Here is a 27780-nt window from a genome sequence, read left to right as displayed (position 1 = left end):
TTGCCATGTTGCTAAGGTGTTGACATCAATTTTATTCAGTGAATTGATAGTTTTCCCTCTGGCCAGGAGCCCTTTTGAAGTTAATCTGAGTTAGCTTGGAGATAAACAAGAGTAGAGAAAATAAAACATGAGCCAGCAAAAAGACAGTTTATTACAAATGCAATCTGAGTTCCACAGCAAACAATTATTATGCAGAAATTATCAGCAGAATACATTCATTCCATTTAGGTGCAGAAAATAAATGGGCACACTTTCAATTCCATTTCTTTTTTACTAAGGAAGAACTCATAAGGTAACACACAGGCTAAGCTACTGTACATTCTTCTGTAATGGAGTGAGGGTTTTTAATTTAGTGAAACAGAAATTAGAACAGTAAATTAAAAGTTATTTGATAACTGTTGGGAATCAAGCACAATAACAATAATTTACAGTCTCACGTACAGATTATAAATATACAACATACAATTTGTAAATACAATCCTACTGTAAAACATGCATTGTGCACCAAGAGCAATAGAATAGACATCCACTTTACATAAGAGTTCCTCAGGGACAACCTACGTTAGAAGTGACCCCTTCTTAGTTGTTACGCGAACATACAGTATAAAATTATCAATATATCAATATCAATATATTGTACCCATCCTTCCATATTTGTTTTAACTATGTCTGTAAGTGATGAAGTAAGAACAATATAGCAGAATTGAAGGCTCATCAGTGATCACTGCCCTTTAATTGTTAACAAGTGTGTATATTAATCATGGAGAAGAGTGGAGAGAAGGTATCAGCAGCTAGCAGTCCAAGAGGAAGTGAAACATCCTTAAAAGGATCTTAATGCATTACTTCCAATTTTATTATGGGTACCATGAAAGTTTTGTATGTAAAATCTTATTTGCATAAGTTATATTTTGTATAATTTGAAGAGTGTGTGTATTATTGAATGAATTACATAAATGGGTGATTGTTCACTCACAGATTACATAGTAGACAAGAATTAATAACGTTATGTTATTTTATCCACTATACCATTTGTTATTGTCTACTTCATAGGTTATAACAAGCTCATATACTGTAGTAAATCACGTGTATATCCCAAACATAAGAAAATATGCATTTTCTATTGTGAACTAAGCTTTATCAAACATCTTTGAAATAATCATTTAACTTGAGAATTGTAATGTAAATAAAGAAGTTTGATACTCAGAGATTCATTGGACACATGTTTCTTGTTGTAATTTTTTTGAGTTTTTAATTTCCTGTTGGATGGAGTTGGGTTGGGTTTGTAGCTTTACTTACAGTAGCTACTACCAAGGAAAACAGTCCAAGGAAGTTACCGTAGCATATTGCTGAAGTTTTTTTTTCATTACTAACTGAGATGGTGGTTCACCCCCGCTATAGTACTTTCCTGAATATGCTTCAATATTCTGAATGTTGACAAAAAAGAGTCTGTCTTAATTTTGTTGCTCAGTTGAAAACAATTGGTTTGGAAAACTCACTATTTCTTCTGTTGCAGAAAGAAATCTTAGCCAGAATTCTATTTACAGACTCACCCATTTGGTCAAAATGCCAAGTTAGAGAAAAGAAGAGCAAACAAAATCGAACTATGCAGACCTTTTAAACCATGAAGTCACAATTAGTGATTATGATGTCATTAGGTTTTGCCCACCGTGCAGGTTCCTCATTGGCTCGTCACCTTTTCAGTAATTGATAGTGACCTCTGATCCATTGTCTTGGGCAGAAAAGTATAGCAAACTAAGGGGAACCTGTAATAGAATTCATCATTCAGGGAGCTGAGAACGGACACAGTTTTACGGTCCTTGACTATGCTACAGACTTGGGATATACTTCTTATCAGACAGGCATCTTTTATCTGCATACCAAGGCTTAGCTTTGAGGCACAAGCTGTCTTGTCAAGGCAACAGAAAGATTATTAGAAATCTTTAATATCACTTAATTCATAGTATAGTCTCAATGCTAGATGTTATTTCATTGTTTAAAACGTTAGTAATGAAATGTCTTTATTTTTATATTGATTTTGAATTTGTTAAGAAAATATACTTATATTTGGTTTATACTTAGCTTATACTCAAAAATGAAATTGTTTAATTTTGCATTCTGTATTTTTACCATACATTTTTAAGAACTAAATATACCATGACACTTTATTTGTCACTAAATGTACAGCTATGGTTTTGTGTGTTTTCCACCTGTTCACATTGGATTTCTCTGGGTGCTGGGTGTGTTATTGGTAGGTTAATTGGCTTTTATAAAATTGGTCCTGATGTGAGCGTACATTTACTCTATGTGTCTGTGTAAATCCAGCGTTTGACCAGCTTCTTTTCCAGGGTGTATCCCTAGTGCTCCCAATCCTACCTAGGATAGGCATCAAGCCTATATCCAGTAATAAAATAAGTGTATAAGATACAGTAGGACGTTGAAAATGAAATGATGATGAGGTGATAATGTAATAGCAACTGATCATTGTTCTATTAGGATGAAACACAGTGAACTTGAAAATACAAAACATGTAAGGAATACAATAAGAAATAAATAATTTAAATATATAATAACATAGTCTGGAAGAATACTTCATAAAGCATATTGTATTATTGAAAAGGCTTAGTGCCGTATAGGCAGTATACTCACTTATCGTATGTGGTCACAGAAATAAGAACACCCTACTTTACTTCTTTTGTTATTTTTATAATCAAGAAATAACAATCAGAAACAAAAGGAACAAAAAAGCCCCTTCTACCCACTTCCCTCCCATCCTCACCCACAAAGGAGAGAAAAAACATGCATCTACTACAAAAAAAGGAATTAAAAAAATATTTGGGAAAAATTAAAATAAATTGAATAACATTTATTTATGAAATGTACTTATATACATGTACAGTATTTATTAAATGTATGCAAGCATCCATAGATCCATTAAACCACTTTTTCCAATTTAGGGTAAATATAAACATCTGAAAACTAAAATATTGTGAAAATACACTCACCTCAAAAAACTAATGTCAGCATGTGTTCAGACAGCTGGTATGTCTAAAGATCAAGAATGTTTATTCAACATTAAGTGTTACAAATAACAGTAAGTCTTTAGACCGTTTTGTTTTACAAACTCTATTTCAGTACGCAACTTGATACTGTAATATATGCATATGCAATTTAATCTATTTATAAAACATTATACAACTGATTACTCCTTTTAAGCATTAAAGGGGAACTGCAATGCTACACAATAGCAATGCTATTCACAAATCAGAATTCGTGATTAGAAAGAATCAGCATTGATGAGTGCATTTCAACTCAAAATAAAAGCCAAATGTACACAGTAACCTCCAATTAACATCACATCAGGCAGTAATACTTCAGGTGATGTACAGTACGAATATTGTGGATATTCACAGTGTGGGATGTCGGGAAATGTTTTTTCTGTCCATGTATTCGGGACATGCACTGAAGTAAAAACTGGACTACATCTTGTGCTTGATATTGATGAATAAATAGACCCTTTAAAAATGGAAAATAGAATTATTTTAGAAATGTAAAATTAATGAATGCCACTCACAAAATTCAAAAGTATTATAAATACGTAACTAATATTGCAGCAGCTATCACTACATTAAATAATACTACAGTTCTGTTTTCTATGCTAGAAATAAAAATTCATATATCCATTTTCTTAGTAATTTATTTGCCTAAGTATCACAGTTCTTTTTTAAAATAAACACTATGTAGGTCAGTTTTCTTAATCTGCACTGTATAGGATCCAGTCGCTGTTGCATGCAACGGCTATTTGTCTAATCGCTGTGTATACAGCATACTGTAACACAATCCAAATATCTTTTTTGACCAACCACTGTGCAAATAATAAAATGCAGATTTCTTATGTGCCTAACTGCAATATGTTTTTTTGCATTTTAATAACCTTAGTACTGCAGCTTTTTTGCCTTAGTCATCCAGTGTTTATGTAGTGTAAATAGAATTAGGTTTAGAAGGATTTTGAATCTTTCAAATGTTTACAGATGAAAGGTGCCCAATCATATAAGGAACAATAAGAATATAGAAATACCCAGTAAATTGTATAGATACTGATTTAAACATCTTGTTGTCTAAGCTATTAGTGAATTTGTCTCTACTGGCTGCCCCATGTTAACATATTTAAAATCATTTTTATTACACTGTTACTTCAGAGACAGGTTTTTATCTGTGTTTTCCAGAAAGTTAGCTACAGCCAAGCTCCCAAGGCAGGGCTCAGGACATTGTGGTTTGACAGATAATACTAAGGGCTGCAGTTTAAAGCAAGAGGCTCTGTGGGACATGAACTAAATGACTGTGTGTGATTGTGATTTCTTTTGGAACTTTTTTCATTTTTTTTCAGCATTTAAAATAACAAACACTTCAATTAATATAGGAAAACACATTCATTTTGAGGAAATAAATTGAGAGATAGATACAAAATCATACGAAAAACAAAGCAATGGCAACATCATATAGGAACCAGGTTTAAATATGTGTTTAATGACCTCAGTCTGCATAATACAACACCAAGTCCAAACTATAACTATAACAGTATGCAGGTGAATACTGTTAGAACTTTTACGACATGCACAGATGGTGGTTTTCAACTGCATTTAGATTTTGACTTGATTTTGCTTTGAATTTTTGCATTATGTTGTATGTGCATTATTCTATCTGTCCTGACTGACTAGAAAATCAGTTGATTTTGACAATGTGATTAGTTTCTGTTTGGCCATCATTAGGTAATGCAGTTTATAGGGACAAGGCTCCATATTTCACTTTTAAGTGAATTAAGTATTTCTAAAATATGTGTATGTGAAACAAACAGCCTGTTGCCATCACAGGTACTATATGTAGCGAAAGAGGCCCTTCTCTGTGGTCAGCCACAGGATGACCTAGTGGTCTTTGCGAGTGAGCAAGTAGAGGCAAGGAGGTTATCTTTTTATGAGGATCTTTTCCAGGACAATCCAGGACTGTTACAATACTCCCTTAAGATGGATGTCCACTGCTGTTAGCTGGATGTCTAACAGAGGGATACAGGCACATCCGGAGATAATCCTAAAAGTTACAGGGCATCAATCATCCAACAAGATGATTAATTAATCAGGGACCTGCAGGGTGTGGGTACCCACACTCCACCTGGTAGCTTTTTGACCAATCACAAACCGTATTTTTCCCAATTAAAAAGTAATGTATCTCCTCTAACTCTGCCACCCTCCTCTCTCTGCCGAAGCATCTTGGCTGACTACAGAACCATGTGCCCGGTTGTGTTACAATTTGTCTTTGAAAGTAATCCTGAATACAGCATCGAGAAATCAACTTTCAATAAAAAAAACATTTGTTACCATTTTATTTAGCAGTTTTTATAGCTCTAGGAAACTTATGGCCAGAGATGATAAATATACACACTTGTTAACAGAGATTATGATTTTCTCTATTTTTCCAAGCCTAAAGACAAAAAAAGTACATAAAATTAAAGGAATCTGGACTACAATTGCAATTACAATTGCTGTGCTATTTCGTTTTATATTCCAAATGTTGGTATGTAGACATAAGTAAAGATTCTAAAGAAAAGAGACACAATGTTTTGGCTGTTTCTTTTCACCGTTTCACATATTGTGTCTCTTTTCTTTTCCTTTCAGCTTGGAATAAACCTTTACCTGTTCCTTTGCAGCCTACACACACTGACACAGCTACCTACTTGAACTTCTTAAAGAATTATAATGTCTATAAATTAAAATTGAAATCACAGAGATTATTCCATTATGTTTTTCAGCAGCCTCATAAATAAACTAGCAGTCAAGACATTAAGTAACTATTGACAGGTTTCACCTTTTTACAGTGCAATGTAGCCTTGTCTTGGCTACTTGGTCAAGCTGTAGCTATTTTGTCTGTTTCAACTGACATCTCCAGTTATTCTTAAGGATGACAACACCTATTAGACAGAAACGGGGCATAAAGCAAGATTTTCTTGTCCTTTAATAGCCCTAGGTGTTAAGATTAACCAAGAATAATCTGAACAAGCCACATGTTTTTAGCCTCATAGAGAAGTGTCTTGATTATTTGTTTATCTCAAAGATTACTCCAAGTGTGTCCTACAATTCTCATATTACAAAAGATATATCAGGAGCTACATACTGTATACTGTATTAGAAAGAGCTTTTTCTATCTTAAACATCTGAAGCATATTTTGATCTTAATAACAGATTTTGTAATGAATTCCTGTAAATAAGGATATAATTATTTTTCTCTCTTTTTCAACAGGAATAACAACTGTGCTTACCATGACAACCATCAGTACCCATCTGAGAGAGACGTTGCCTAAAATCCCATATGTGAAAGCAATTGACATTTATTTGATGGGATGCTTTGTATTTGTATTCCTGGCTCTACTCGAGTATGCTTTTGTCAACTACATATTCTTTGGAAGGGGCCCTCATCTCCAAAAGAAGGCAGCAGAAAAGGCTGCCAAAGCGAACAATGAGAAGGGCAGACTAGAAACCAACAAGGTGCAGGTAGGAACAGATTACAAATTGCTGGCATGGTGCTCAACAGGTGCAGGTAGCTGCACATTAGAAATTGCTCAACATAACAATGATGCTCAACATATCGTATTCAGGCTTATTCTGATGATGTCATTGACAGATTTCATTCAGTGATAACAGTATTGAGACAGAGTCATCAAACATAACTCTTTTTGATTTGGACACCACAAGACCCATTTCTTTCAGGAGCCACTTAATCTTCTATCATGATTTTGGAGTGTGAGATGAGTACCCGAATTAAACCCACACAAATCTGGGGAGAACATACAAACTCGACATAGATAGAACCCCAGGAATTGAACCCAGGACTCCATATTATATTACATTATATTGTTAATGATAACCCAAAACCAGCTCCCTAGCACTAGTTATAGTTGTGAACTTGGAACAAATACGCTATATTTAACCCTTCTTTCAACTGACTCAGGGAGGAACTACTGTTATAATTTAGGCTTAATGTACATACTGTATATTGATGAACTAGGGAAATGTACCACATGATTAAATGTCTTCATTGAAAGTCTGAGCCACGGAGTTAGTCCTCTTGGGTCTGTGATAATGTGCTTGATGTACCAGTGCTTCTGTTGGTTGATATTTATTTTTATGTTAATCTTAGACTTTATCCTATAGCAGAGGATTTCAAATACTGATCTTAACACTAGTCTTACCATAGCCTAAACACTAGAGCTTATGTGTTCTATAATATGAGTAATATTAAACTTAGTCATAGCCTCTTTAAAGCTTAGTCTCTGCACTGTATTTGCTGTAATTTAATAATATTTGGGGGGAATTATAAAAGCAGTGGCTGAGGCTGAACTAATCCTGATATAATAACCTTCCTACCCTGATGTGGCTTATAACCTGCTTTTGCCTTGCTAACGTCTGATGTAAACATATTTCTTATGCGTTGGGACATCTATGCATTGCTTTCACCTTATAACTCTAACCTTTTGGGAAAATTATCTTATTTTACTCTTTGAACCATTAACCCTATGAGAGAACCAACCTTTTTTTTCCTACAACTATATAGAAAACTCTAACAGTCCTTTTCGTGGTCTAAGTTTCCTTCCAGAGTGTTTTGCTTGACTTTAAAATAGAATGATGTAGTTCCATTGTGATTGTGTATTCTGTCTTTAGTTTATAGTTTTGTAATATGGCACCCTCTGCTGATCATTTGTGTTTAATGTTAGACTCAGAGCATTACTCTGTGGAGCTGCTTGCTTTGACCTTATGGACAGGTTATTATGTTTTGCTGAACACATTGTCAATAGCCAGCATCCATCTTACCAAACTGCTACCGTCCACTTGGCCCTGCCAGCGAAAGCACCGCCTGCAAATGAAAATGTGTTTATTATTAAATCTTGTTATGTTACATTGCTATATACTGTAGCTATACTGTAAACAGAATAATATTCCATAATTAACTTTTTTAAATTAATGATGCAGACGTAGAATGGTCTTCCAGTCTAGCCTGATGTATGTAGTAATAGCATAGCAAACTTTGTTATAATCCATGGCAAAATATACCTTTTATTATTAATGTAAAAAATATAATCTGTAAATACTAATCTGTAAAGAATAAGAAATGCAAAGTCTGTATAAATTATAGTATTTATCTTTTATTTAGTTTCACTCCTTCCCTTATTCCATAGTTATATGCTTGGTATTTGTTCAGTAAAACACTGAAGCTTGGCACAGGTGTAGCCAGAGCAAATGCCAAAGAAGAAACAGCAAAAGTCTGAGCATCTTTTGCTCATGAACAGATAGTTGCAAAGACAGAGAAAGCCAGGTTAAGGTCACTTTAGATGCACTACAGCTCAAAAAAGAGGCAGCTGCAGCTTTAGCTCAAGCATAAATACTTGAGGCAGCAGTAGAACTGGAAGATGAGGAACTTCACAGAAAAACCTGTGACCCAGTAGCACACCAAAGTGTAGCTCAGCACACAGAAGAATATATCCAGAAGCACACTAGGGTGCTAAATAACCCTTAGTCCTTGCAGGAATAGAACCAGTGCATCATAATTTGATTTCATTGTCAACAGCCCAGCATGATGTCACTCATCACTCAACTGATAGCAGTGGCAGTCCATTTAACCACAAAGATCAGCCGCAGGCCAGAGAGATGAGGCACGCCAATAGACAGACAAGCAGCACCTTCTAAAGCTCATTCACTGTTCCTGAATGAGGAAGCAGACAGATATCACGCCTTCTAGAGATCTGCATGTTAAGGCTGAACACTGGTCAGGTTCTGGAACACATCATAGGTACTGGCATCCATTAATGCTGACTCATCTTTCTCATAATCCTACACTAGCATAACAGCATAAGACCAAGCATGATGGATTGTGCTTAATTCCAAGCATGTTGTAAGACTGTGAACACAGGTGTCACACAGTTCGATAATAGGCCTGCGAACTATAGTGCATGGCAAATATCTTTTGGCAATGTTATCAAAGGCTTGGACCTTACTGCTAGTGAAGAACTGAATCAGACTGGAAAGATTCTGTGTGTATCAATGACCCCAGAGCACCTCTTACAGTGGCATTGGAGATATTAAAGGAATGGCACTGTGGGCTAGAAGTCATTAAAAGTGCACTGTTCTCAAAGTTGGACATCTTCCTGAGCATCTCCACCAAAGACTATCTCACGCTAAGAGACTTTGTAGATCTTCACATGAAGTTCACTAAGAAAAAAAAATGCATATTTAGCAGGTCTTGCCTATCTGTATACTGCAGGTGGCATCCGTCCCATAATGGAAAAGCAACCACACTCCAGGAGAAATGGATTTCATAAGGAACAAAGTTCAAAGAGGAGCCCGGCATTTTCTTCTCTCTATTTTCCTTCTTTAAAGAGTTCATCTGCCAACCAGTTGGAACCCTTCTCGAGCTGAAAGAACTGTAATGAGGAATGTCAACGTAAGAAAGTTGATATCCATTCACAACACAGATGCTGCTGTGTCCACAACACAGATGTTGCTAAAAGACAACAGATTGTGCTTCGGAAGCTGCATCTTACATTGCAAAGACCAACAAAAGCCATTGCATCGCCCTGCATCCTGGTCCTGCATCCTGTACCTCAAAAGCCTCCACTTTTGCATCAGAGCATAGCAGGAAGAAAACCAAAAAATTATAACTGCAATCAGCTCCCAATGTACTGATGTATGTGGGTCTAGCAGCAAGATCTTGTTCCACATTTTGCCTGGTGCGAGTTTACCATCAGGGGCGTCATGGAAAATCAGTAAAGATGTACACTGTGCATGATGACCAGAGAAAAATATCATTGGTGAGATCAGAATTCTTAGACATGTTTGGCATTCAAAGAACTTCATCATCTGAGAACCTGTGCTGAATTTGTTGAAATTCCAAGAAGAAAAGCTAATGGTTTCCAGATTGAAAGAGTAAACAAAGGGATTCGCCTAGGCCTTCCTTCTTTAATTGAGTGTATCCGAATTCTAAATACAAGATCCAAAATACAGTACCTACAGTTCTACACCATCCCCATCGGAAGCCTATTGCAGCCCACATTCCAGAATTAGATTCAGATGCAAAAATCCTTCTCTTGCTTTGAAGAGACATAATCCATAAGGTCATGCAACAAATGGTGTCATATAGTTATATTTCGGAATAATATTCTAATCTTAATTTATTGAATGATGCAAAGTTAGGACGGTTTACCAGTCCAGCCTGATGTGTGTAATAATACCCTTTATTAATAAGGTATAAAAAATGTGATCTGTAATAAGTTAAGAATATGAAATGCAAGCTGTGTATAAATGTTAGTAATTAAATTTTATTTTGACCCCATTGTAATTATTGGATGGAAATTGGGTGGCTGTAAAATTGTGGTAGAAAACACAAAGAAGGACAGTGTACTGAAAATCAGAACAATCAGAAGTAGTTTTTATACGCCTCTGTAAACAGAACAACTTGCTATGACTCATGAAAGGTGAAGTAGATGGTAATTTAAGAGGATTTCTGCTTGTTGCCCCCTTTAAACATGTTTGGATTCTGTAATACAGAAAGGAACCTATTAAAATGTTTGCTAAACATACTGTTTTGATGATATTCCTTGTCTTTATTTAAGCATTATTTTTTCATTGTAACTATTGCTTTCAGCACAAAATCACTGATAATGCAAAAATGATTTCTGACAAGCTGAAACACATTATTGGCTCATGTTCCTTTCAATGATAATAGGTCTGCGACATTTATGCTTGTAATGGAAAAATTGTGGATGTTGTTAAAGACACAAGAAACTTGAATTTTGATGATTACTAAATTCTTAGCTACACCAACCGATATAAAATTAAATCTACTATATTTTTTCACATTCTGCAAAATGGCTGACTCTAAAAGCCAGAGTACACCATTGACTCAGACCCTATGATTCTTGAAGGTAATCTTGTTTCTGGTATAAGCCCTGGTATTTTAGTTGCCTGAAAACTATCAGGAATCTGCAATGAAAGCAATGTAATTTGGTACAGATGCAGCCATTCAAAGTGCGTGGCATAGACACTTACCGGAGGTAATTGGCTACCGCCTCGCGCATGATGACGCAACATACCGTGGTACGTGATTGGTTGACCGACAGGGGCACTCGTGGTGCGTTGGTCAGTCGTAGAAAGATTTAAATGTCTTTACTGTGCCTGTTTTAGTATTGAATATTTATATGGAATTTTACCACTGAAGGGAAATCTTAGTAGCTGAGCATAAAGAGAATAGGAGCATACTGTAACACGTGTGAAGGCCATAAACTATATTAATTTTGGAACATAAACATACAGTATGTGGCTGGTCTCGGTACTTTAAAGAAAACATATAATATGGGAATATAATATGGAATCGCGTATCTAAAGAAATTAATAATTATATAATTATATTCATGTACCGCAACACAAGAATTGTACACGCTTCAGGTACAATTGTACAGGTTCCTGACTCCCACATCACATGTTGGGTGTTCAAATCCAGCTGGAGCCATGACTTTTTTTTAACAAACATTTCTCAAAACGTTTCCCTGGGTCAGAGATTAAATAAAACTTCACTCGCACCAAACAAATTTATATTTCTAAATATCACAACATGATTAAATTTAAGTCATTTTTATAACAATGAATAGTCACCTATGCATTACAATATAAACATTTATATTGATTTAAATCACGTTTAAATCGCCTTTATTTAAAACCCATAAATAAAGCTGATACTGTTTAGACTTTTAATTATTTAAAACTGTATTACAGCAGCACAATGCACAATGCAACGTAAATCGCTATCTTTGTCTTCTGCGTAATAATGTTCACCTCTCCGTCCAGCAAATTAACAATAGTAATAATAATGAACTTTATTGTATATGGCGCCTTTAAAGGTGGTTCCTCAAAGCGCTTTACAGGATTAAAACAATAACAACAATACTGGTAGGCTGGGCAAACAATTTTTTTTAAAGAAATACAAAATTAGATATAATGATGTGTTCAGGCTTAGACATTAACGAAGAGCATAACACGGGGGGGGGGGGGGTACAGTACTTACTAGTTAAGAAAGCTAGGCTCCTCAATTAAATCGCCTTAACATGCTAATGCATTGGTATAACAGCCCGGGCGTGGCAAGCTTCTAATGTCTCCCGACTACGGCGAAAGGAACCCTTCTTTCACTGGAAGACAATGAACATATTCTAGCCCTAAATGAATTAATAGCAAACATGGTTTACATAAAATACATTTTTCCAAGAAAGTTTAGCCTTTGTCACTAATGAAACCACTTTATCAAGACATAAATATAGAAATCTTAAGATTTTTAAAATACATGACTTTGCTAAAATTTATTTAAAAATAAAAACGATTACAAACGCCAGCGGAGAGAGAGAGTGCTTACTTTGTCAGCACCCAGACAAAAATACAATGCTTTTATTCATTCTTAATCAGATGGTGAGAGTGAAGGGGGAGCGATAAGGTTGAAGGTGAGGAAAAAGAAGTGAAAGAGGGAGAAGCTTAATTGACTAGAACAGGGGAGGGATGTTGGTTTTGCATGAGGGGCGGGGCTATGGAAATGAGGTCTATTTGGGAATGTGGAGTTACATGTTCTGGCTGTTTGTGAATTATCGTTGTTGAGTATGGAGATGGCTTTTGTTTATGATAAAGAGGATAAACTGGGATGGGAGGAGGGTTTGGTTTTGCATAAGGGGAGGGATTATGATAATTGGTAGAATTTGAGAAAGTTTGCGGGCTGTTTTTGGTTTGTATTTCGAATAATTCGTACTAGATATTAAGATTTGTTGATAATTGGAGGACGGTTTTGCTTTAACGGTTTGATATATTTGATTTTGTATTGTGGTTGTTATCTATGTTTTTGGTTGGTATTATGTTTATATGGTTGTTTTTGTTGGTTGGTCGTTATTATGGTTATTATGTTTAGTGTGTCATTTTTGATTATTGGATGTAATAATCGAGAGAGAGAGAGCGCCTTCTTTTTACTTTTGTAGCCAAAGGGCCTTGCAGATCAGATTCCCTTCTCCCTACGGAAAGACAGACATGTTTTCACAGTTTAGAAGTCGCTATTCAGACGCAGGAGAGCAGCCCCTAGATAAAACATCAACTTTATTTAAACTTCAACGAAAGTATTAATGTTTTCTAATTACCGTACTCTTATGGAACATGCCACCAGCCATCTGCATTGAACGATTAAAAATAAAAACGATTATGATTGGCACTCCTGTAGCTTTTTCACGAAACCTCCTTTTTCACGAAACTTCCAACAGAGCTGTTCAACCGGTTTTTATCGGGCACCTCTTATGTCAGGCGTAAGCGATATACAGTATTTAGCTGAAAAGCTGTACAACACAAGACATTTCGTTGAAAAAGCACATTGTGCTGCTGTAATAGTTTAAAAAAAAGTCTAAACAGTATCAGCTTATTTATGGGTTATAATTTAAAAAAAAGTCGAAAACCGCACTCAAAATGCAATTTAGCGCTTTCTGGCAAGAGGAGACACCCAAATTTATAATGTAACATGCTACTGTTTGTGCATGAACATAGTTACTGTATACTGTTATTTCTTTAGATACGCGATTCCATGTTTTTCTTTAATCCCTGGCAGGACCGGGCGTCCATAAGAATCAAGTTATAGGTTTCATTGCACTTTGACAGAAACAAAATTATATCGTTATTAATTTCTTTAGATATGCGATTCCACTATTAATCAAATTCTAAAAGTATGCTTGTTGACTCCGGTATCGAGCGTATGCGCAGAAAAGCTTAAAACTATCACTTTTTATACACATGTTATTTCATGTTAGTTAAAGACTGCGATGCTTAAAATGTTTAGGGAGAAATGGAATACTGGTGTGTATTTTTTCTTTAAAGTACCGAGACCACCCATATACAGTTTACATACTGTATGTTTATGTTCCAAAACTAATATCGTTTATGGATTTCACACGCGTTATGGTAAAATTCCATATAAATATTCAATACTTAAATGGGCACAGTAAAGACATTAAATATACATATACATACTGTATACAGTACAGTATACATGTTCCTAAATCAATATCTTCTATGAGTATGTGAAACGCATGGTGAATCAGAGATTCTCAAAAATTACTGTACTTTGCATGATTGGAAACAAATGCGTGATTGGATCAACAAAATGCTGTGGTGTTACTTTTACAAAGGTGAATGAAAAAAAGAATGTGGACCAGGGCAATACTTTGAGTTTACAGCTTGTCCAAGGTCATTCATTATACTGTAAATATTATTAGTAATATCTTTGGTAAAGACTTTGATGGCAACAGCTCAAACATGAGAGGTTGAGCTTTATTAGCTACACCTTGCGGAAATTCAGGATACTATTTTTTTATTTGCGGTATCATGCGTGTCATGCGGTTTCATGCTGTTTCATGCGGCGCTATGCGAGAATATACGGTATTAATACCGTGACTTGCGGTATACTGCGTCAAGCCCACTGAAAAATAATGCGGTATTGCCCGCTTGTTTTGAATGGCTGCATCTGTATGTGTCATGAGAAGGTTTTCATGCAATATTTATAAATATTTATATTTATTCATAGTATAATAAACCACTGGGGTTCCTGATTTTACTAGTGATACTGTGTGTATAGGAGCATGCAGAATGTTGTTGTGTGATTAACCTAATTAGTTTCCACATTGAGTTTCACATTAATCTTTTCTGTGTGATTTGTACTGTGCTCTAACTTTGATTTATATTTAAAAATGCAAAGTGAAAATTGGTTGTTGTGTATATTATACTGTATATTGGAACTCTTATTTTAATATTAAGATGGGTATTTATTACCACATACTGTAATTATTTAAACATATTGTAGCGTTTGCAGGTTCTTTTCAGACCTAAAGAACAGTGGAGACGCGATTAACCAACCAAGCACTAGCTTTATTCGTTAACAACCACACAAAACCAAACACAGGATATACACGCACATGAGGAGACTGACAGAACACGTACACATCTTTAGGGTGGTAATTACCTAACAACACACTATACTTTTACAAGACTACACAGGGCACTAGAACTACTAGGACATTATTTACACAGGTAGGGTCAGCCGCTGGTCATCGTGCTGACCCTCAGACTCTCCCCGGCTACCACTCCCAGCATGCCCAGCGGTACAACGAGTGCCTAGGGGCGCTTCCTCCTCACCACCAGGCGAGGGCGTTACACTGCCCCCAACTGAAGCGTCTGGCGTCTGCCCCCTCAGGCTGTACTCGTACTCGGCTAACTGCTGAGGAACCCTGCGTGAGCGGCCGCTGCGCCGCGGTGACGGCTGGCGACCCACGGACGCCCCACTATCGGCCGGCTCCAGCCCCGGCTGCTCCTCCAGAGCCTCCCCACACGGCTCCTCCTCCCGGGCCCGGTAGGGGGCCAGGCGGTCTCGGTGCAGGACCACCACTCTCCCCCGTGTTCGCAACCGGACTCGGTAGCAGACCTCGCCCACCACCCCGAGTACCTCAGCGGGCCCCTCCCACGTCGGCGCCAGCTTAGGGCTGAGGCCTTTGCGGCGGCGCGGGTTGTACACCAAACCGAGTCCCCGGGCTGGAAGGCAGGCCCCCTGCAGCGCAGGTCGTAGTGCCGCGTCTGCTGGACCCCCGTCTGTGTCAGGTGGGTCCGTGCAAAGCTGTGCACCCGCTGCATCCGCTGCCGCAGGTCCCACTCGTAATCCGGTCCAGCTGGCGGTGCCGACCCGTCTCCGGGCGGCGGGCCGAAGACCAGGTCCACCTGGGTTCGCATTTCCCGGCTCAGCATGAGCGAGGCCGGGGTGTACCCGGTGGATTCCTGGACCGCGGTCCTATACGCCCAGAGCGCAAGGGGGAGGTGGCGGTCCCAGTCCCGTTGGTGCCGGGACACCAGGGTGGCCAGCTGGGTGGCGAGCGTCCGATTAAACCGCTCCACCAACCCGTCGCTCTGGGGATGCAGCGGTGTGGTCCCCGTCTTAGTGATCCCCAGGCGCTGGCACACTCTGGCGAAGACCTGGGACTCGAAGTTACCACCCGCTCCATAGGAGCCCCCACCTGGTGTTGTTGGAGGGGGGCCCGAGAGCGCTCGGGGGGACCCTTCTGCATCACGCACACCGCACACGTTCTGCAATACCGCTCCACGTCCCGGTGGCAAAGACCCCAATAAAAATGGACTCGGAGACGCTGCAGGGTTTTTTTACCGCCGAAGTGCCCCACGCCCGGCTGGCCGTGCACTGCTCGGAGCACCGCCCTGCGGAGCGACCGAAGCACCACCAGCTGCCAGGTCTGGCGCTGCGCCAGGTCTGGCAGGCCCACCCCCAGCGGCCCCTCCCGGGCCGTGGCCGCGGTGCTCACCTCCGGCGCCGGGCGCAGTGGTGGCAGTCCGTGGCCTCGCAGGGGCGCCGTGAGAGAGCGTCGGCATTAAGATGGCGAGACCCCGCACGGTGCACGACAGTGAAGTCGTACTCCTGCAGGATCTCTATCCATCGCGCCATCTGCCCCTCCTGCTTCTTAAAGTGGAGCAGCCAGGTGAGGGACGCATGGTCGGTCCTCAGCCGGAACCGGGTCCCGAACGGGTACGGCCTGAAGTGGTGGACCGCCGCCATCACCGCCAGCAGTTCTCGACGGGTCACGCAGTAGTTCCGTTCAGTCCTAGTCAAAGCCCGACTATAGTAGGCCACTACGCGCTCCCCATCCGGCCCCTCCTGCGCCAACACCGCACCCACCCCCGAGTTACTCGCGTCGGTATCGAGAACATACGGCAACCGCGGGTCGGGGTAGGCCAGCACGGGGGCCCCCACCAGAGCTTCACGCAACCGGCCGAAGGCAGTCTCACAGCCCGAGTCCCAGTCGAAACGGCGGCCCTTGTCGGTGAGGCGGTGCAGCGGGGCAGCGATGCTGGCAAAGTCCCGGACGAACCTCCGGTAGTACGAGGCCAACGCCAGAAAGCTGCGGAGCTCCCCGACGGTGCGTGGAGTCGGCCAGCCCCTCACTGCGGCGAACTTACCTGGGTCCGTAGCCACCCCTCGCGGTCCAACAACATGTCCCAGGAAGGTCACCTCCCGCGGCAGGAGCTCGCCCTTGCGGGGGTTGAGCCTCAGGCCAGCACGGCGGATGCAGGCCAGCACCACCTGGAGGTTCGTCAAGGCCTGGTCGAAACCCCGGGCATGAACCAGCAGATCGTTCAGATACAGCACACACTGGTTCCGCGGGACCGATGCCAGCACCCTTTCCATCAGCCTCTCGAACGTCGCCGGGGCATTGCACAGGCCAAAAGGCATGACACTAAACTGCCAGAGGCCCTGGCCGATGGAAAAGGCCGTCTTCGGGCGAGCATCGGGAGCAAGCGGTACCTGCCAGTAGCCGCAGCGGAGGTCCAGGGAGCTGGACAAGGTCGACCCAGTGATGTAGTCCAGGGCGTCATCTATCCTCGCCAGGGGGTAGGAATCTTTCCGGGTGACCTCGTTCAGCTTGCAGTAGTTGACGCAGAACCTCCACGAGCCGTCTTTTTTTTTTACCAGTACAGCTGGCGCAAATCACGGGCTCGAGGAGGGCTCAATCACCCCCGCTGCGGCCATCTCCCGGATCTTTTCCTCGCCGGCGGTCCGCTTGGCGTGAACCATGCGTCCCGGTGGGATGCGAATGGGCCGAGCGTCGCCGGTGTTGATTTCGTGTTGGACCAGGGCAGTGCGGGTGCAGTCCTCATCTCTCGCCGCAAAGAGGTCTTCGTTCTGGGCGAGTAGCTCCTGGAGCCGCTGCCGCTGATCCTGATCGAGGCCCTCGCAGCTCCGCTGGTAGAGGTCCTCAACGGCGCGCCTCGCTTCCACACAACGCTCGCCCCCCACCGCCGCCGCCTTGTCTGGCCCCCCGGCCGACTCCGGGGCAGGATCTGGCACGCTCGCTCCCCGGCTCGCAGGCCTGGTCTGCCCCGTTGACTGCCGCCGCCGCCGCCGCCACTGCCTCTTTTTCCCCCGGCTCCGGCAAGCCTGCGTCCCTCGGCCTTCACCGGGCCTGCCCTCCACCAGGTGAAGTCGCTCCCCCTGCCACACCAACTCCTGCCGGTCCAAGTCCAAACTGGCCCCCACTCGCTGCAGTAGGTCCAGCCCCAGAATGCAGTCCTCCTGAATGGGTGCGAGGTAGCAGGGGTGGCGCACCGTTCCTGCACCCAGACGGAAGGCAAGCACCTGTTTTCCCCCGACTGCAGCGAGCTGTCCCATCACGGTACTCAGCTGCAGGCTGTAGGCCTGCCATCCTGGGGGATTGGTTCCCTCGGTGTCGGGGAGGACACCCGGCCGGAGTAGGGTTACCGATGAACCGGTGTCGAGTAGGGCCAGGCAGGGTTGGTCCTCGATTTGGCGGTGGAGGTACAGGCCCGGCTACAGCCGACTCGCCCCACAGTGGCGTGAGGGGCGCTGGTTTTTACAGCGCTCTCCGGAGCGGGAGTTGAGGTGTTCAAGGGCGGCCTTCCCCACGCTGAGCCGCCCCGTTCCCATTTCCCGACGCCGATCGAGGAGTGCGAGGTTCGGGTGCCCGGCAGAACCGGGCTTGGTGTCCTCTCTTCCCGCAGCGGTTGTAAATCAGCGTGCGGGGCTGTTCCGCGGGGGTCGCTGCACGGGTTGGCTCCTCTTCCCCCTCGCTGGATTCCTCCGTCGCGGCCTCGGTCAGCCGGCAGACTGCGTCTGCTGGCGCTTCCAGTCACCCCGAACACCGCCTCAGCCCGTGTAGCAAGGGCCAAGGCCTGCTCCAGCGATGTTGGCGCAGCCAGCTGCACGTGGCGCCGCAGCTCTTCAGATGAGAGGGCCTTGAGAAAGGCCTGGAGAGCCATCTCCCGCTGCGCCTCCCGAGGGAAAGTTGGGTATCCACGCCGGGCGAGGAACATGACATGACATCCTCTCTCTGGGGCAGCCGCTGACCAGGAGTAGCGGCCAGTCACCCCAATTCTACTGGCGGGACCACTACTGGGTAGCCCTGGTAAGGGCTGTGGCCACCTGTCGCACCCAGGAGTTGCTCAGGCTCCCTATGTGCGCTGCCGATGGGTTCTGGTTCTTTCAGCGTCAGCCGGCACTTAACAGAATCGGGTAGTGTCTGCCACTAATTGTTCATTCATCCCACTGCTAACACCAATGTAGCGTTTGCAGGTTCTTTTCAGACCTAAAGAACAGTGGAGACGCGATTAACCAACCAAGCCCTAGCTTTATTCGTTAACAACCACACAAAACCAAACGCAGGATATACACGCACATGAGGAGACTGACGGAACACGTACACATCTTTAGGGTGGTAATTACACACTATATTTTTACAAGACTACACAGGGCACTAGAACTACTAGGACATTATTTACACAGGTAGGGTCAGCCGCTGGTCATCGTGCTGACCCTCAGACTCTCCCCGGCTACCACTCCCAGCATGCCCAGCAGTACTACGAGCTCCTAGGGGCGCTTCCTCCTCACCACCAGGCGAGGGCGTTACAATATATTATGGATAGTCCCTAGTTTATTTAAACCAAATAAGAGCACTCAATAAGAAATATAAATTGTGACAAAAGGGTAACATGGTATGGTACCAGGAATACCGTGATATAAGCCCTTGTGCCTCCCTAGCTTTCAAAGATGATACTGTACATTACAGTAGGTTACTTAATGCTTCTTTTCAAGAGTTCAAGTTTCAATGTTTTTATTTACCATTAAATAGTAGTAAAAAGTAGTTCGCTTTAATTTAATTTTAAATGTTGAGTTTCAAATAAAAGTGAAACTAATTTTGAAGTGAAGCACTCCAGACCCTCCTAAAGGATTTGGTTACACCAAATACATTGACTGATGGTGCCAAATCAGTAAATAATAGTTTAAATCTATGCTTATCATTTCAGAAAAAGACCACCTTTACTGTAAGATATTCATAGCTTTTGATACATGAGTAAATTGTATGTAATGACATCTAGGAAAGTACATTTTCCTAACAGCATTGTTATGGCTGTTCACCACTTCAAAAAACACTTCCAACCATGTGGTGCTTGCCAAGATTTCACAGCTGCCCTGACTCAGAGCTAGACCCAGGAAGCCAAATGCAACTGCCTCTTGAGATTGTTGCTGTCCCAGGAGTCAGAGAAGAATTAAGACATATGGATGCTTTGCACAGTTTGTCTTTGGAGTCAAGCTGTGTGACAGGTGTAAGAATGGAAACCAACCATAAAACTTGCTGTAACAAGTTAGAAATAGATAGAATTACATTTGACTGAGCTAAAGGCTGTTAACCCTTTTGGGAATTGTAATTACTTTCTATAAATTGGCTGTAATAGAAGAGTATGTTCTTAATTTCTCTTAGAAGAGTGACCAACTTTCATAAAGCTAAAGGTCACTACAGCAAGACATTTTCCAATATAAAGTGACCATTACTGTAACACATCCAGTAGCATTCAACCCTGCCAAATTCTCAAACCAGTCTGGCTCAAGTGATACTGAATATTGATATCCAGAGCTGGTCCAAAATAATAATGAATACACAAAAGAATGTTGTCTCTTAATGCTAAAGCTGTCTTATAATTTTGGAGATCTGAAAAACTGTTTATCCTTTAGTATAATGTTAAATTGTCATTACTACAGGAGTTGAGAGCTCAGAAATATCAATAGAGTGCTATCCAGATTGCAAAATTTCAAGAAGAAAAAAAACAAATTTCTCAACTATTGATATTTTTATTATATCTCTATATATCTCAATATCTCCTTTGATATTTTTATGCATGTTAAGGGACATGAAACTCCCCATTTTGTGGTCAATTCTTCACTAAACTAGTTGCAATAATTACAGTTTATCTAGGTAATCCTTTGATTGTTTCAGAATGTTCTGTCTGTAATCATTTTCCTTTCAGTAAAGATTTATTTACGAATTTTGAAAAAACACTAGTTAGTATTATGTTTATGCAGTATGTTTTCGCTTCATAATTGAAAATTAATTTTATTATCTTAAATGGGTAATTTGCAATATAAAAGATAAAAAGCATCCAAATCCATAAGGAAACCTCTTCATTCCTGATTTCCAGATCCTCTAGATTAAAAAAAGGTGCAAAGGATACCACTTTTCACACAGAAATTACTACAAATCAAAGAATCATCATAAAATAGTAAAAGCATTCCAACCCAATAGGGTCTCCTCTGGCATCAAAGAAGCAATGTGTTTGTCTTTCACATAACATACAGCAACTCAGAATATGGTTTTAATGCTACACAATTGGTCTTCAATAATGTAATATTATATTACTCCTGTAATTTTAATAAAGAATGCAGGAGGCAATATGTACATGGATAAACCTGTTTTCTTTAATAATCAGCTAAGATAGTATAATAATAATAATAATAATTGCTTACACTTATATAGTGCTTTTCTGGAAACTCCACTCAAAACGCTTTACAGGTGATGGGGACTCCCCTCCACCACCACCAATGTGCAGCATCCACTGCACGGCAGCCATAGTGCATCAGAACGCTCACCACACATCAGCTATTTCCCTACGGGATTAATAAAGTATTATCTATCTATCTATTTATCTATCTATCTATCTATCTATCTATCTATCTATCTATCTATCTATCAGTGGGGAGGAGAGCAGAGTAATGTAGCCAATTCATAGATGGGGATTATTAGGAGGCCATGATTGGTAAGGGCCAGTATGCACTATCTTTACCTCCACCTTGTTTTACAATTTAGATGGTGTTCTTTGGAATATCTGTAGTAACATCTTTGTACTTAAAGCTCATTCTAATGTGTGGTGGAGGTAAATTTTGGCCTGGGAAGATGTAGTTGCCTCTGGAACTGAGTAACTCATCTTTAATGATGATGTGACTAAATATGGCAGCAGCAGAACAAGTTCTGAAGACTACAGAAACATAATATCTACTTCTGTAGAAGAAAATGGGTTGAATAGCTTAATTTAGGGCTGTGGATCAGTACATTTAAATAATCAGTGTTCATTTGGGTCTGATCATTTGAAGATTTCAGCTTTATTACATCACACTGTTTAGTGGATAATTATGGGTTGTGTAAGAAATGTTGCAGATATAAGCAGCTTGTCTATTCTTCACATGAACAGCAGAATATACCAGATCAAACCCCAGTGACCAGCATCAGTTTTCAATTCAATTCAATTTATTTTTATATAGCACCTTTCACAACAAGGTTGCCCCAAGGCGCTTAACAATGCAAGTGACCATACATTTATTCAATACAGAACAGAAGACAATAAGACAACAGAGGAGAAAAACCAAAAACTCCTTAGTAAGGAGAAAAAAAAACTCTAGGGGTACAAGGTCAACTGGTTGCCAACCCCTTTGGGCATGGTAACATTATATAATTTAAAAATGAGGGTATTAACCCATCCATCCATCATGTCTTCAGTGTGTTATTACTCCATGCAGATCTCTGTAGACCAGTAAATTCCTCCTAAATGATAGCTATATCCACGATGTCTCTCTTGGATCCATAGCAGTGATGCAGGATCCAAATCAGATTGTGCCCAGCCTGGGCCCAATCCGGACATGTGGGGAGGAGAATAGGATAGTTTGGTCAGAATAGATGTATCTACCTGGTGGGCCAACATAGAGACACACAATGACATGTACAGCAGCACCAGCAGCCATGGTTGCAGCAGGTTATAATGTAAGGTGTGAGTAGGCTAGGCTGAAGTTATAGGTCTTCAGTCTGGGTTTGAATACTGAGATTGAATCAGCATCCCAAATATGGGGTGGGAGACTTTTCCGTAAGCCAGGGGCCCTGTAACTAAAGGCTTTACCACCAACTGTTATTTTATTAATGTGTAGAATATGAAGAACACCTGCATTCTGTGCTCTAAGCAGGCGACTTGGATGTTAAACATTAATAAGTTCCAATTAGATAGACAGGTGCCTGACCTCTGAGAGCCTTGTAAGTAAGTAGAAGGATTTTGAAGTCCACCCTGTACCTGACAGGAAGCCAATGAAGAGAGCTAAGTATGGGGGTTATATGGTCGTTATATGGTATTCTGCTCCTAGTAACAATTCTAGCTGCTACATTCTGAATTTGCTGTAAGGTGTTGAAAGAGTGGTGGGTGCTCCCTGATAGTAGGGCATTGCAGTAGTCTAACCTGCTGTATACAAGAGCATATATTAATTTATCTGTGTCTTGAGTGGAGAAACTGCCTTAGTTTTGCAATATTTCTTAACTGTAGGATGCATGTTTTAGATATTGTTTTAACATGAGAGTTAAATGAGAGCCTTGTGTCAAATATGATGCCTAGGTTACATGCTGAGTCTTTGAGGCAAATTTTTAAATCGTCTGAGTTAAGTGCTGAAGTTATAGTAGTCTTATCAGTATTGTTGCCTCCAAACAACAGAACCTCAGTTTTATCAGAGTTGAGTAACAAAACGTTTTCACACATCCAAGTCTTTACTTTATTAATGCATTTAAATAAAGTGATAATTGAAGAGTTGTCATTTGGTGTAAATGAAATGTATATTTGAGTATCAGCATATGAATGAAAGTTAATATTATGTTTTCATCTTATCCTACCTAGTGCCAGCATATAGAAAGAAAACAATATTGGTCCCACACTGATCCCTGTGGTACCCCAAATTGAACTAGTGACATTGACGAAGCAGTAAAATTATTAGATATTTGAACATAACGAAAACGATCAGTTAAATATGAAGTAAACCACTTAAGGACGGTTCCAGATAAGCCAACCTCAAACTCAAGCCTGTGTAACAAAACAAGTGGTCAACCATGTCAAAGGCAGCACAAGCACTGTTGCATTCCCCGCGTCAGTAGCTAAAAGAATATAATTTACGACTCTTGTTAATGCAGTTTCAGTGCTATGGCCTGGGCAGAAACCAGCCTGAAATTTCTCAAGTATATTATTTGATAAATATAATGGAATACAAAATGGGAAATGGGAAAGGGAAAACCAGAATGGAAAGGACAAGGGGCACTGGAATAGTCTATTTTGAGAGGAGCAGATTGCTAAAATACTTAAATATCTGTTGTCATTTGGAAAAATGTTACTAAAGGATAATAAGTATGTGGCATCTATAATGGTGTTGTGCAAGGTAAGAGCCCAATCATAAATCTAGAACTTGACTGTAACTTTTGTTCTCCAGAAAGTTTTCCATTTTGTCCAATATAAAACCACTAATGATCATTTGTCCTGTAATTTCCAATTTCCAAATTTTTGTTTTAATCCTTCATTTGACTCAGTTGCTGTAGTGTATAAAATTGGATAGCAGGAGCATTATAATGATTTGAAATTGAAGTTTTCAAGCTGTGTTTCATTCTTGTAATGAATCCTATGATAACTTCATTCTCATGTCTTCTTGCACACTGAAAAAAAGGTCACATAGTAAACTTTACAGGAAGAAAAGATAAGATCATATATCTGCAGGCCATTTGCAACCCCAGATGCTAAAATGTTAATAAATGAAATAATCTGCAACATTATTTTCCAAATATAAATATCTTTACATTTATATTCACTACCTTTACCTTACATTTTAGCATTGTAGGTGTCTTATTATTGAATGGTTAAGAAAACAATGTACACACAAGGAGAAATATGCACTAATTACAGAAATTATATTGCTGTCTTATTGAATTCATTTCAAAGCCTCAGATTTTACAACAGCCAAAGAGCATAATAGCTAGGCCCTCCAGTCTAAATAGGATTTGACTTTCTACTACAGACACTATAACAATAATCTACTGACTTCCTATGCTGAATGTTTAATAAAGCATGATAAAACACTGCATGTAGTTCACTGATGCTGATTAGTCCAAAGATGCAGCTTTGTAGATGTATTATTTTTTTTAGCAGATGTTTAAATCACTTGAAATTGTTTCATTTCTCTGTCTTGGTTTTCTGAAGCATGAAATGGTATTCTTCACAAGGTTTTCTGAACTCTCACTTCAAGACACTTCAAGCAAAAATGCATAAGGAAGGCTGTAAAACATTAAACAAAGCACCATGACCATCCTTTTATGATCAGATGACTTAAATCCTCAGAGTTTCTTTAAATGGAAGCTTATTTGTCCTTTATTATAAACAAAATGGGTGAAAACAATTTAATGGGAACTAATTTACTGTAGTTCTACAGTCAGCAGGAATCTTTAAGACAGAATTTAAAGATATGAATTACTCTTCAAGTACATACAGTATATAGAGTCACCATTTGTATTCTATTGCTCATTTAAATAATTCCTTAAATTTGCAAATATATCTTAAATATTTGCTGCAACACGGTAATTAAACAGGAATATAATAATGCTTAATTTAAATTTTCAAATTCTATTCAATGTACCCGTATACCAAACACAAAATAAAAAAAAATGTTTCCCCAAAATATCATCATCTGTTGCTAGAGGTTTGTTAGCTTAGTTGTGCTATGTTTCATTTTAAAAAGAATCCCTCAAACTATCTGTATCTTATTCTTAGAGTATTAGAGTACACTCTTAGAAAAAGCTCAGGAATGCACTTTTTATTGGCTTAGCACAGTCACAGAGCCCAGGCCCAGTCTTTGCAGAATTGGCAATGGGCATATGTAAGACACACCTTTCAGCAAAAACTATGATTAAAAACTATCTATCCATCCATACATTTTCTAACAACTTCTTCAAATTGAGGAGAGCCCATTGTTTCTACAGTTCTTCACAGTGTTTGCTTCAACCAAGTTCTTGATCACAAGTAATGGAATTTTAGTTTTCTATGTGAGGCATATTTGTAGATTAATTTTCTGTTATTAAAAAAGTCAGGTAGGATTTGTAATTGGAAACCTTTTACCAGTGTTGACAGAAATGTAACCATTTGGACCTCTGCAAAAGGAAAATGTTTGAGAGTGTCTGATACAATGTCCCACCTGTGCAGAAAATTGTACTGTAGATTACTTATTGAGAGAAACATAACAAAGACTCCAAAAGAAACTTTGATCCTGAGTACTCCAGGGTTGAAACAATTCTGCATTTCAATTTTAATTGCAACTTTTAAATCAATTCTCATTTCCAATTCCTGTTTTCATTCCATTTTTCATAATTGGAAGATGGAATTTGAATTAAACAAATTGGACTTCATCTATAACTTGGGGAACACTGAAAACTGCACCAAACTTGCAAAAGTATTTGGAAACTTGCAAGATTTTCACATTGTTGCTTATAAATATTGTAGCTGTGATACTTTGAAGTAGAAATTAGCATTTGTTATACACCGTACACAAAACATATACTTCATATATTCAATTCAAAAATACATAGAGATGTAGGCAGATAATTAACATGAAATTAAATTGGAAACATCATACTGCATACGTGTAATTATTTAAACCCTCTGCTGTGGCAAACCTAAAATAATATAGTTTTGCTTTTCATCAACAGGGATTGGGATGTGTGTCAAGACTGATGAAACCATAGATGGCAAATTTGGCACGACCAAGAGGAAAGTTACACTAGGAATGGTTTAAAAATAAGAAAGTGAATGGCACAGTCAAAGTGCTGACTTTAAACCTATTGAGAATCTGTGGAAAAACATGAAAACCTCCATCTATAAGTGATCCTTAAACAACTAAACCAACTAAACAAAACTCTACCACACATCATTCCATGAGATCCCATTGTTAGACTAAGCCCATGGTTCCAAGTTATCGATAAGTTTTGTAAGATGACTTTTTTGTTGGCAACAATCTCAGAGCAAAAGTTACCTCTAGACACTTGGATCAGGGGTTCAAGTCCTGTTGGGTTCCTCTGTTGACAGCAAATGGTGAAGATTGAACAGACAGAAGAAATGGATGGATTGGTATAAATATTCTTACTTTAAATACCTTTCCATCAGCTAATGATAAAACTGCACTCAGAGAGGCATGGTACTTGAATCCTTGAATGATATAAAATTTTCAATATGCAAATATAAAACAAATAGATTTTTTGCAATTCTTCTGTTTAGTCTGATCCATATAAATTCTGTCTGGTTTGAGGGCATTACAGTATTTATGGACAAAACAATAAAACCAAAAGCACTCAAATTCTATGAAACCTAGAAATTGACAGTAGAATGAGAATTGGAACAAAACGTAAAATTACAACTGTAACGAACAGTTCTTTCCGGGCCCTATGCAGACGACACGATCCGGATTAGTGAGGAAACACTGGGGAAGAAGCCATGCAGGAGTTGGTATGGAGACAGGGGGGCGTGTCCAAGGGGTGCAGGTGTCCACTACGATTCCGGGACGAACAATCCATCTAAAGTCCAAACAGGGAATCTAAGACAAATGCGAGAGTCCTTAACCAGGCGATCCATCCGGGGATTAAACCACGGGAACCGGGTCGGAACCGGCGGAGGGGAATCAGGAACTGGAGGTTAAAAACATAACGGAGCCAGACGCAGCAGGATCCGGGCTCTCACGATGTAGGAATAAATGAGGGGCATCGGATAGTGTCTGAGTCTGGCTTTTAAGGTGGAATGGAAATGGAGAACAGGTGCAGATAATGGGGCAGAACAAGGAAGGGCTGGAGCGCCCTTAAGAGGGGGAGTAGCGATCATGACAACAACACTTCAGAAGGTCATTTATAGCCACAGGATAGTTATAGTTATATATTTGGTGAAAATTATTGTGACCTGCAATGTCAACACTAGGTCTAACAAGTTCCAACACATCCAAAAATGCTAGATGTTTTGTTGGGATTCTGTCTATAGGAGAATTACCTTTCTGTGTGCT

General features: G+C 40.1%; 1 protein-coding gene across 1 annotated transcript in view; it reads left to right on the top strand.

Moving 5' to 3' along the window:
- The window catches only part of gabrb1 (gamma-aminobutyric acid type A receptor subunit beta1), a 445034-nt gene that overhangs the window by 402615 nt on the left and 14639 nt on the right, over positions 1-27780 (top strand). The window contains exon 8 of the mRNA XM_088627363.1: positions 6289-6539. Within this exon, the coding sequence (XP_088483489.1) occupies positions 6289-6539 (251 nt within the window). The remainder of the gene's footprint in view (positions 1-6288; positions 6540-27780) is intronic.

This window comes from Lepisosteus platostomus, chromosome 1, assembly GCF_059453375.1.
Source record: "Lepisosteus platostomus isolate fLepPlt1 chromosome 1, fLepPlt1.hap1, whole genome shotgun sequence".
In the NCBI taxonomy this organism is placed as follows: Eukaryota; Metazoa; Chordata; class Actinopteri; order Semionotiformes; family Lepisosteidae; genus Lepisosteus; species Lepisosteus platostomus.
Note: the sequence above shows the minus strand (reverse complement) of the source record. Positions and strands in the feature narration are given on the sequence as shown.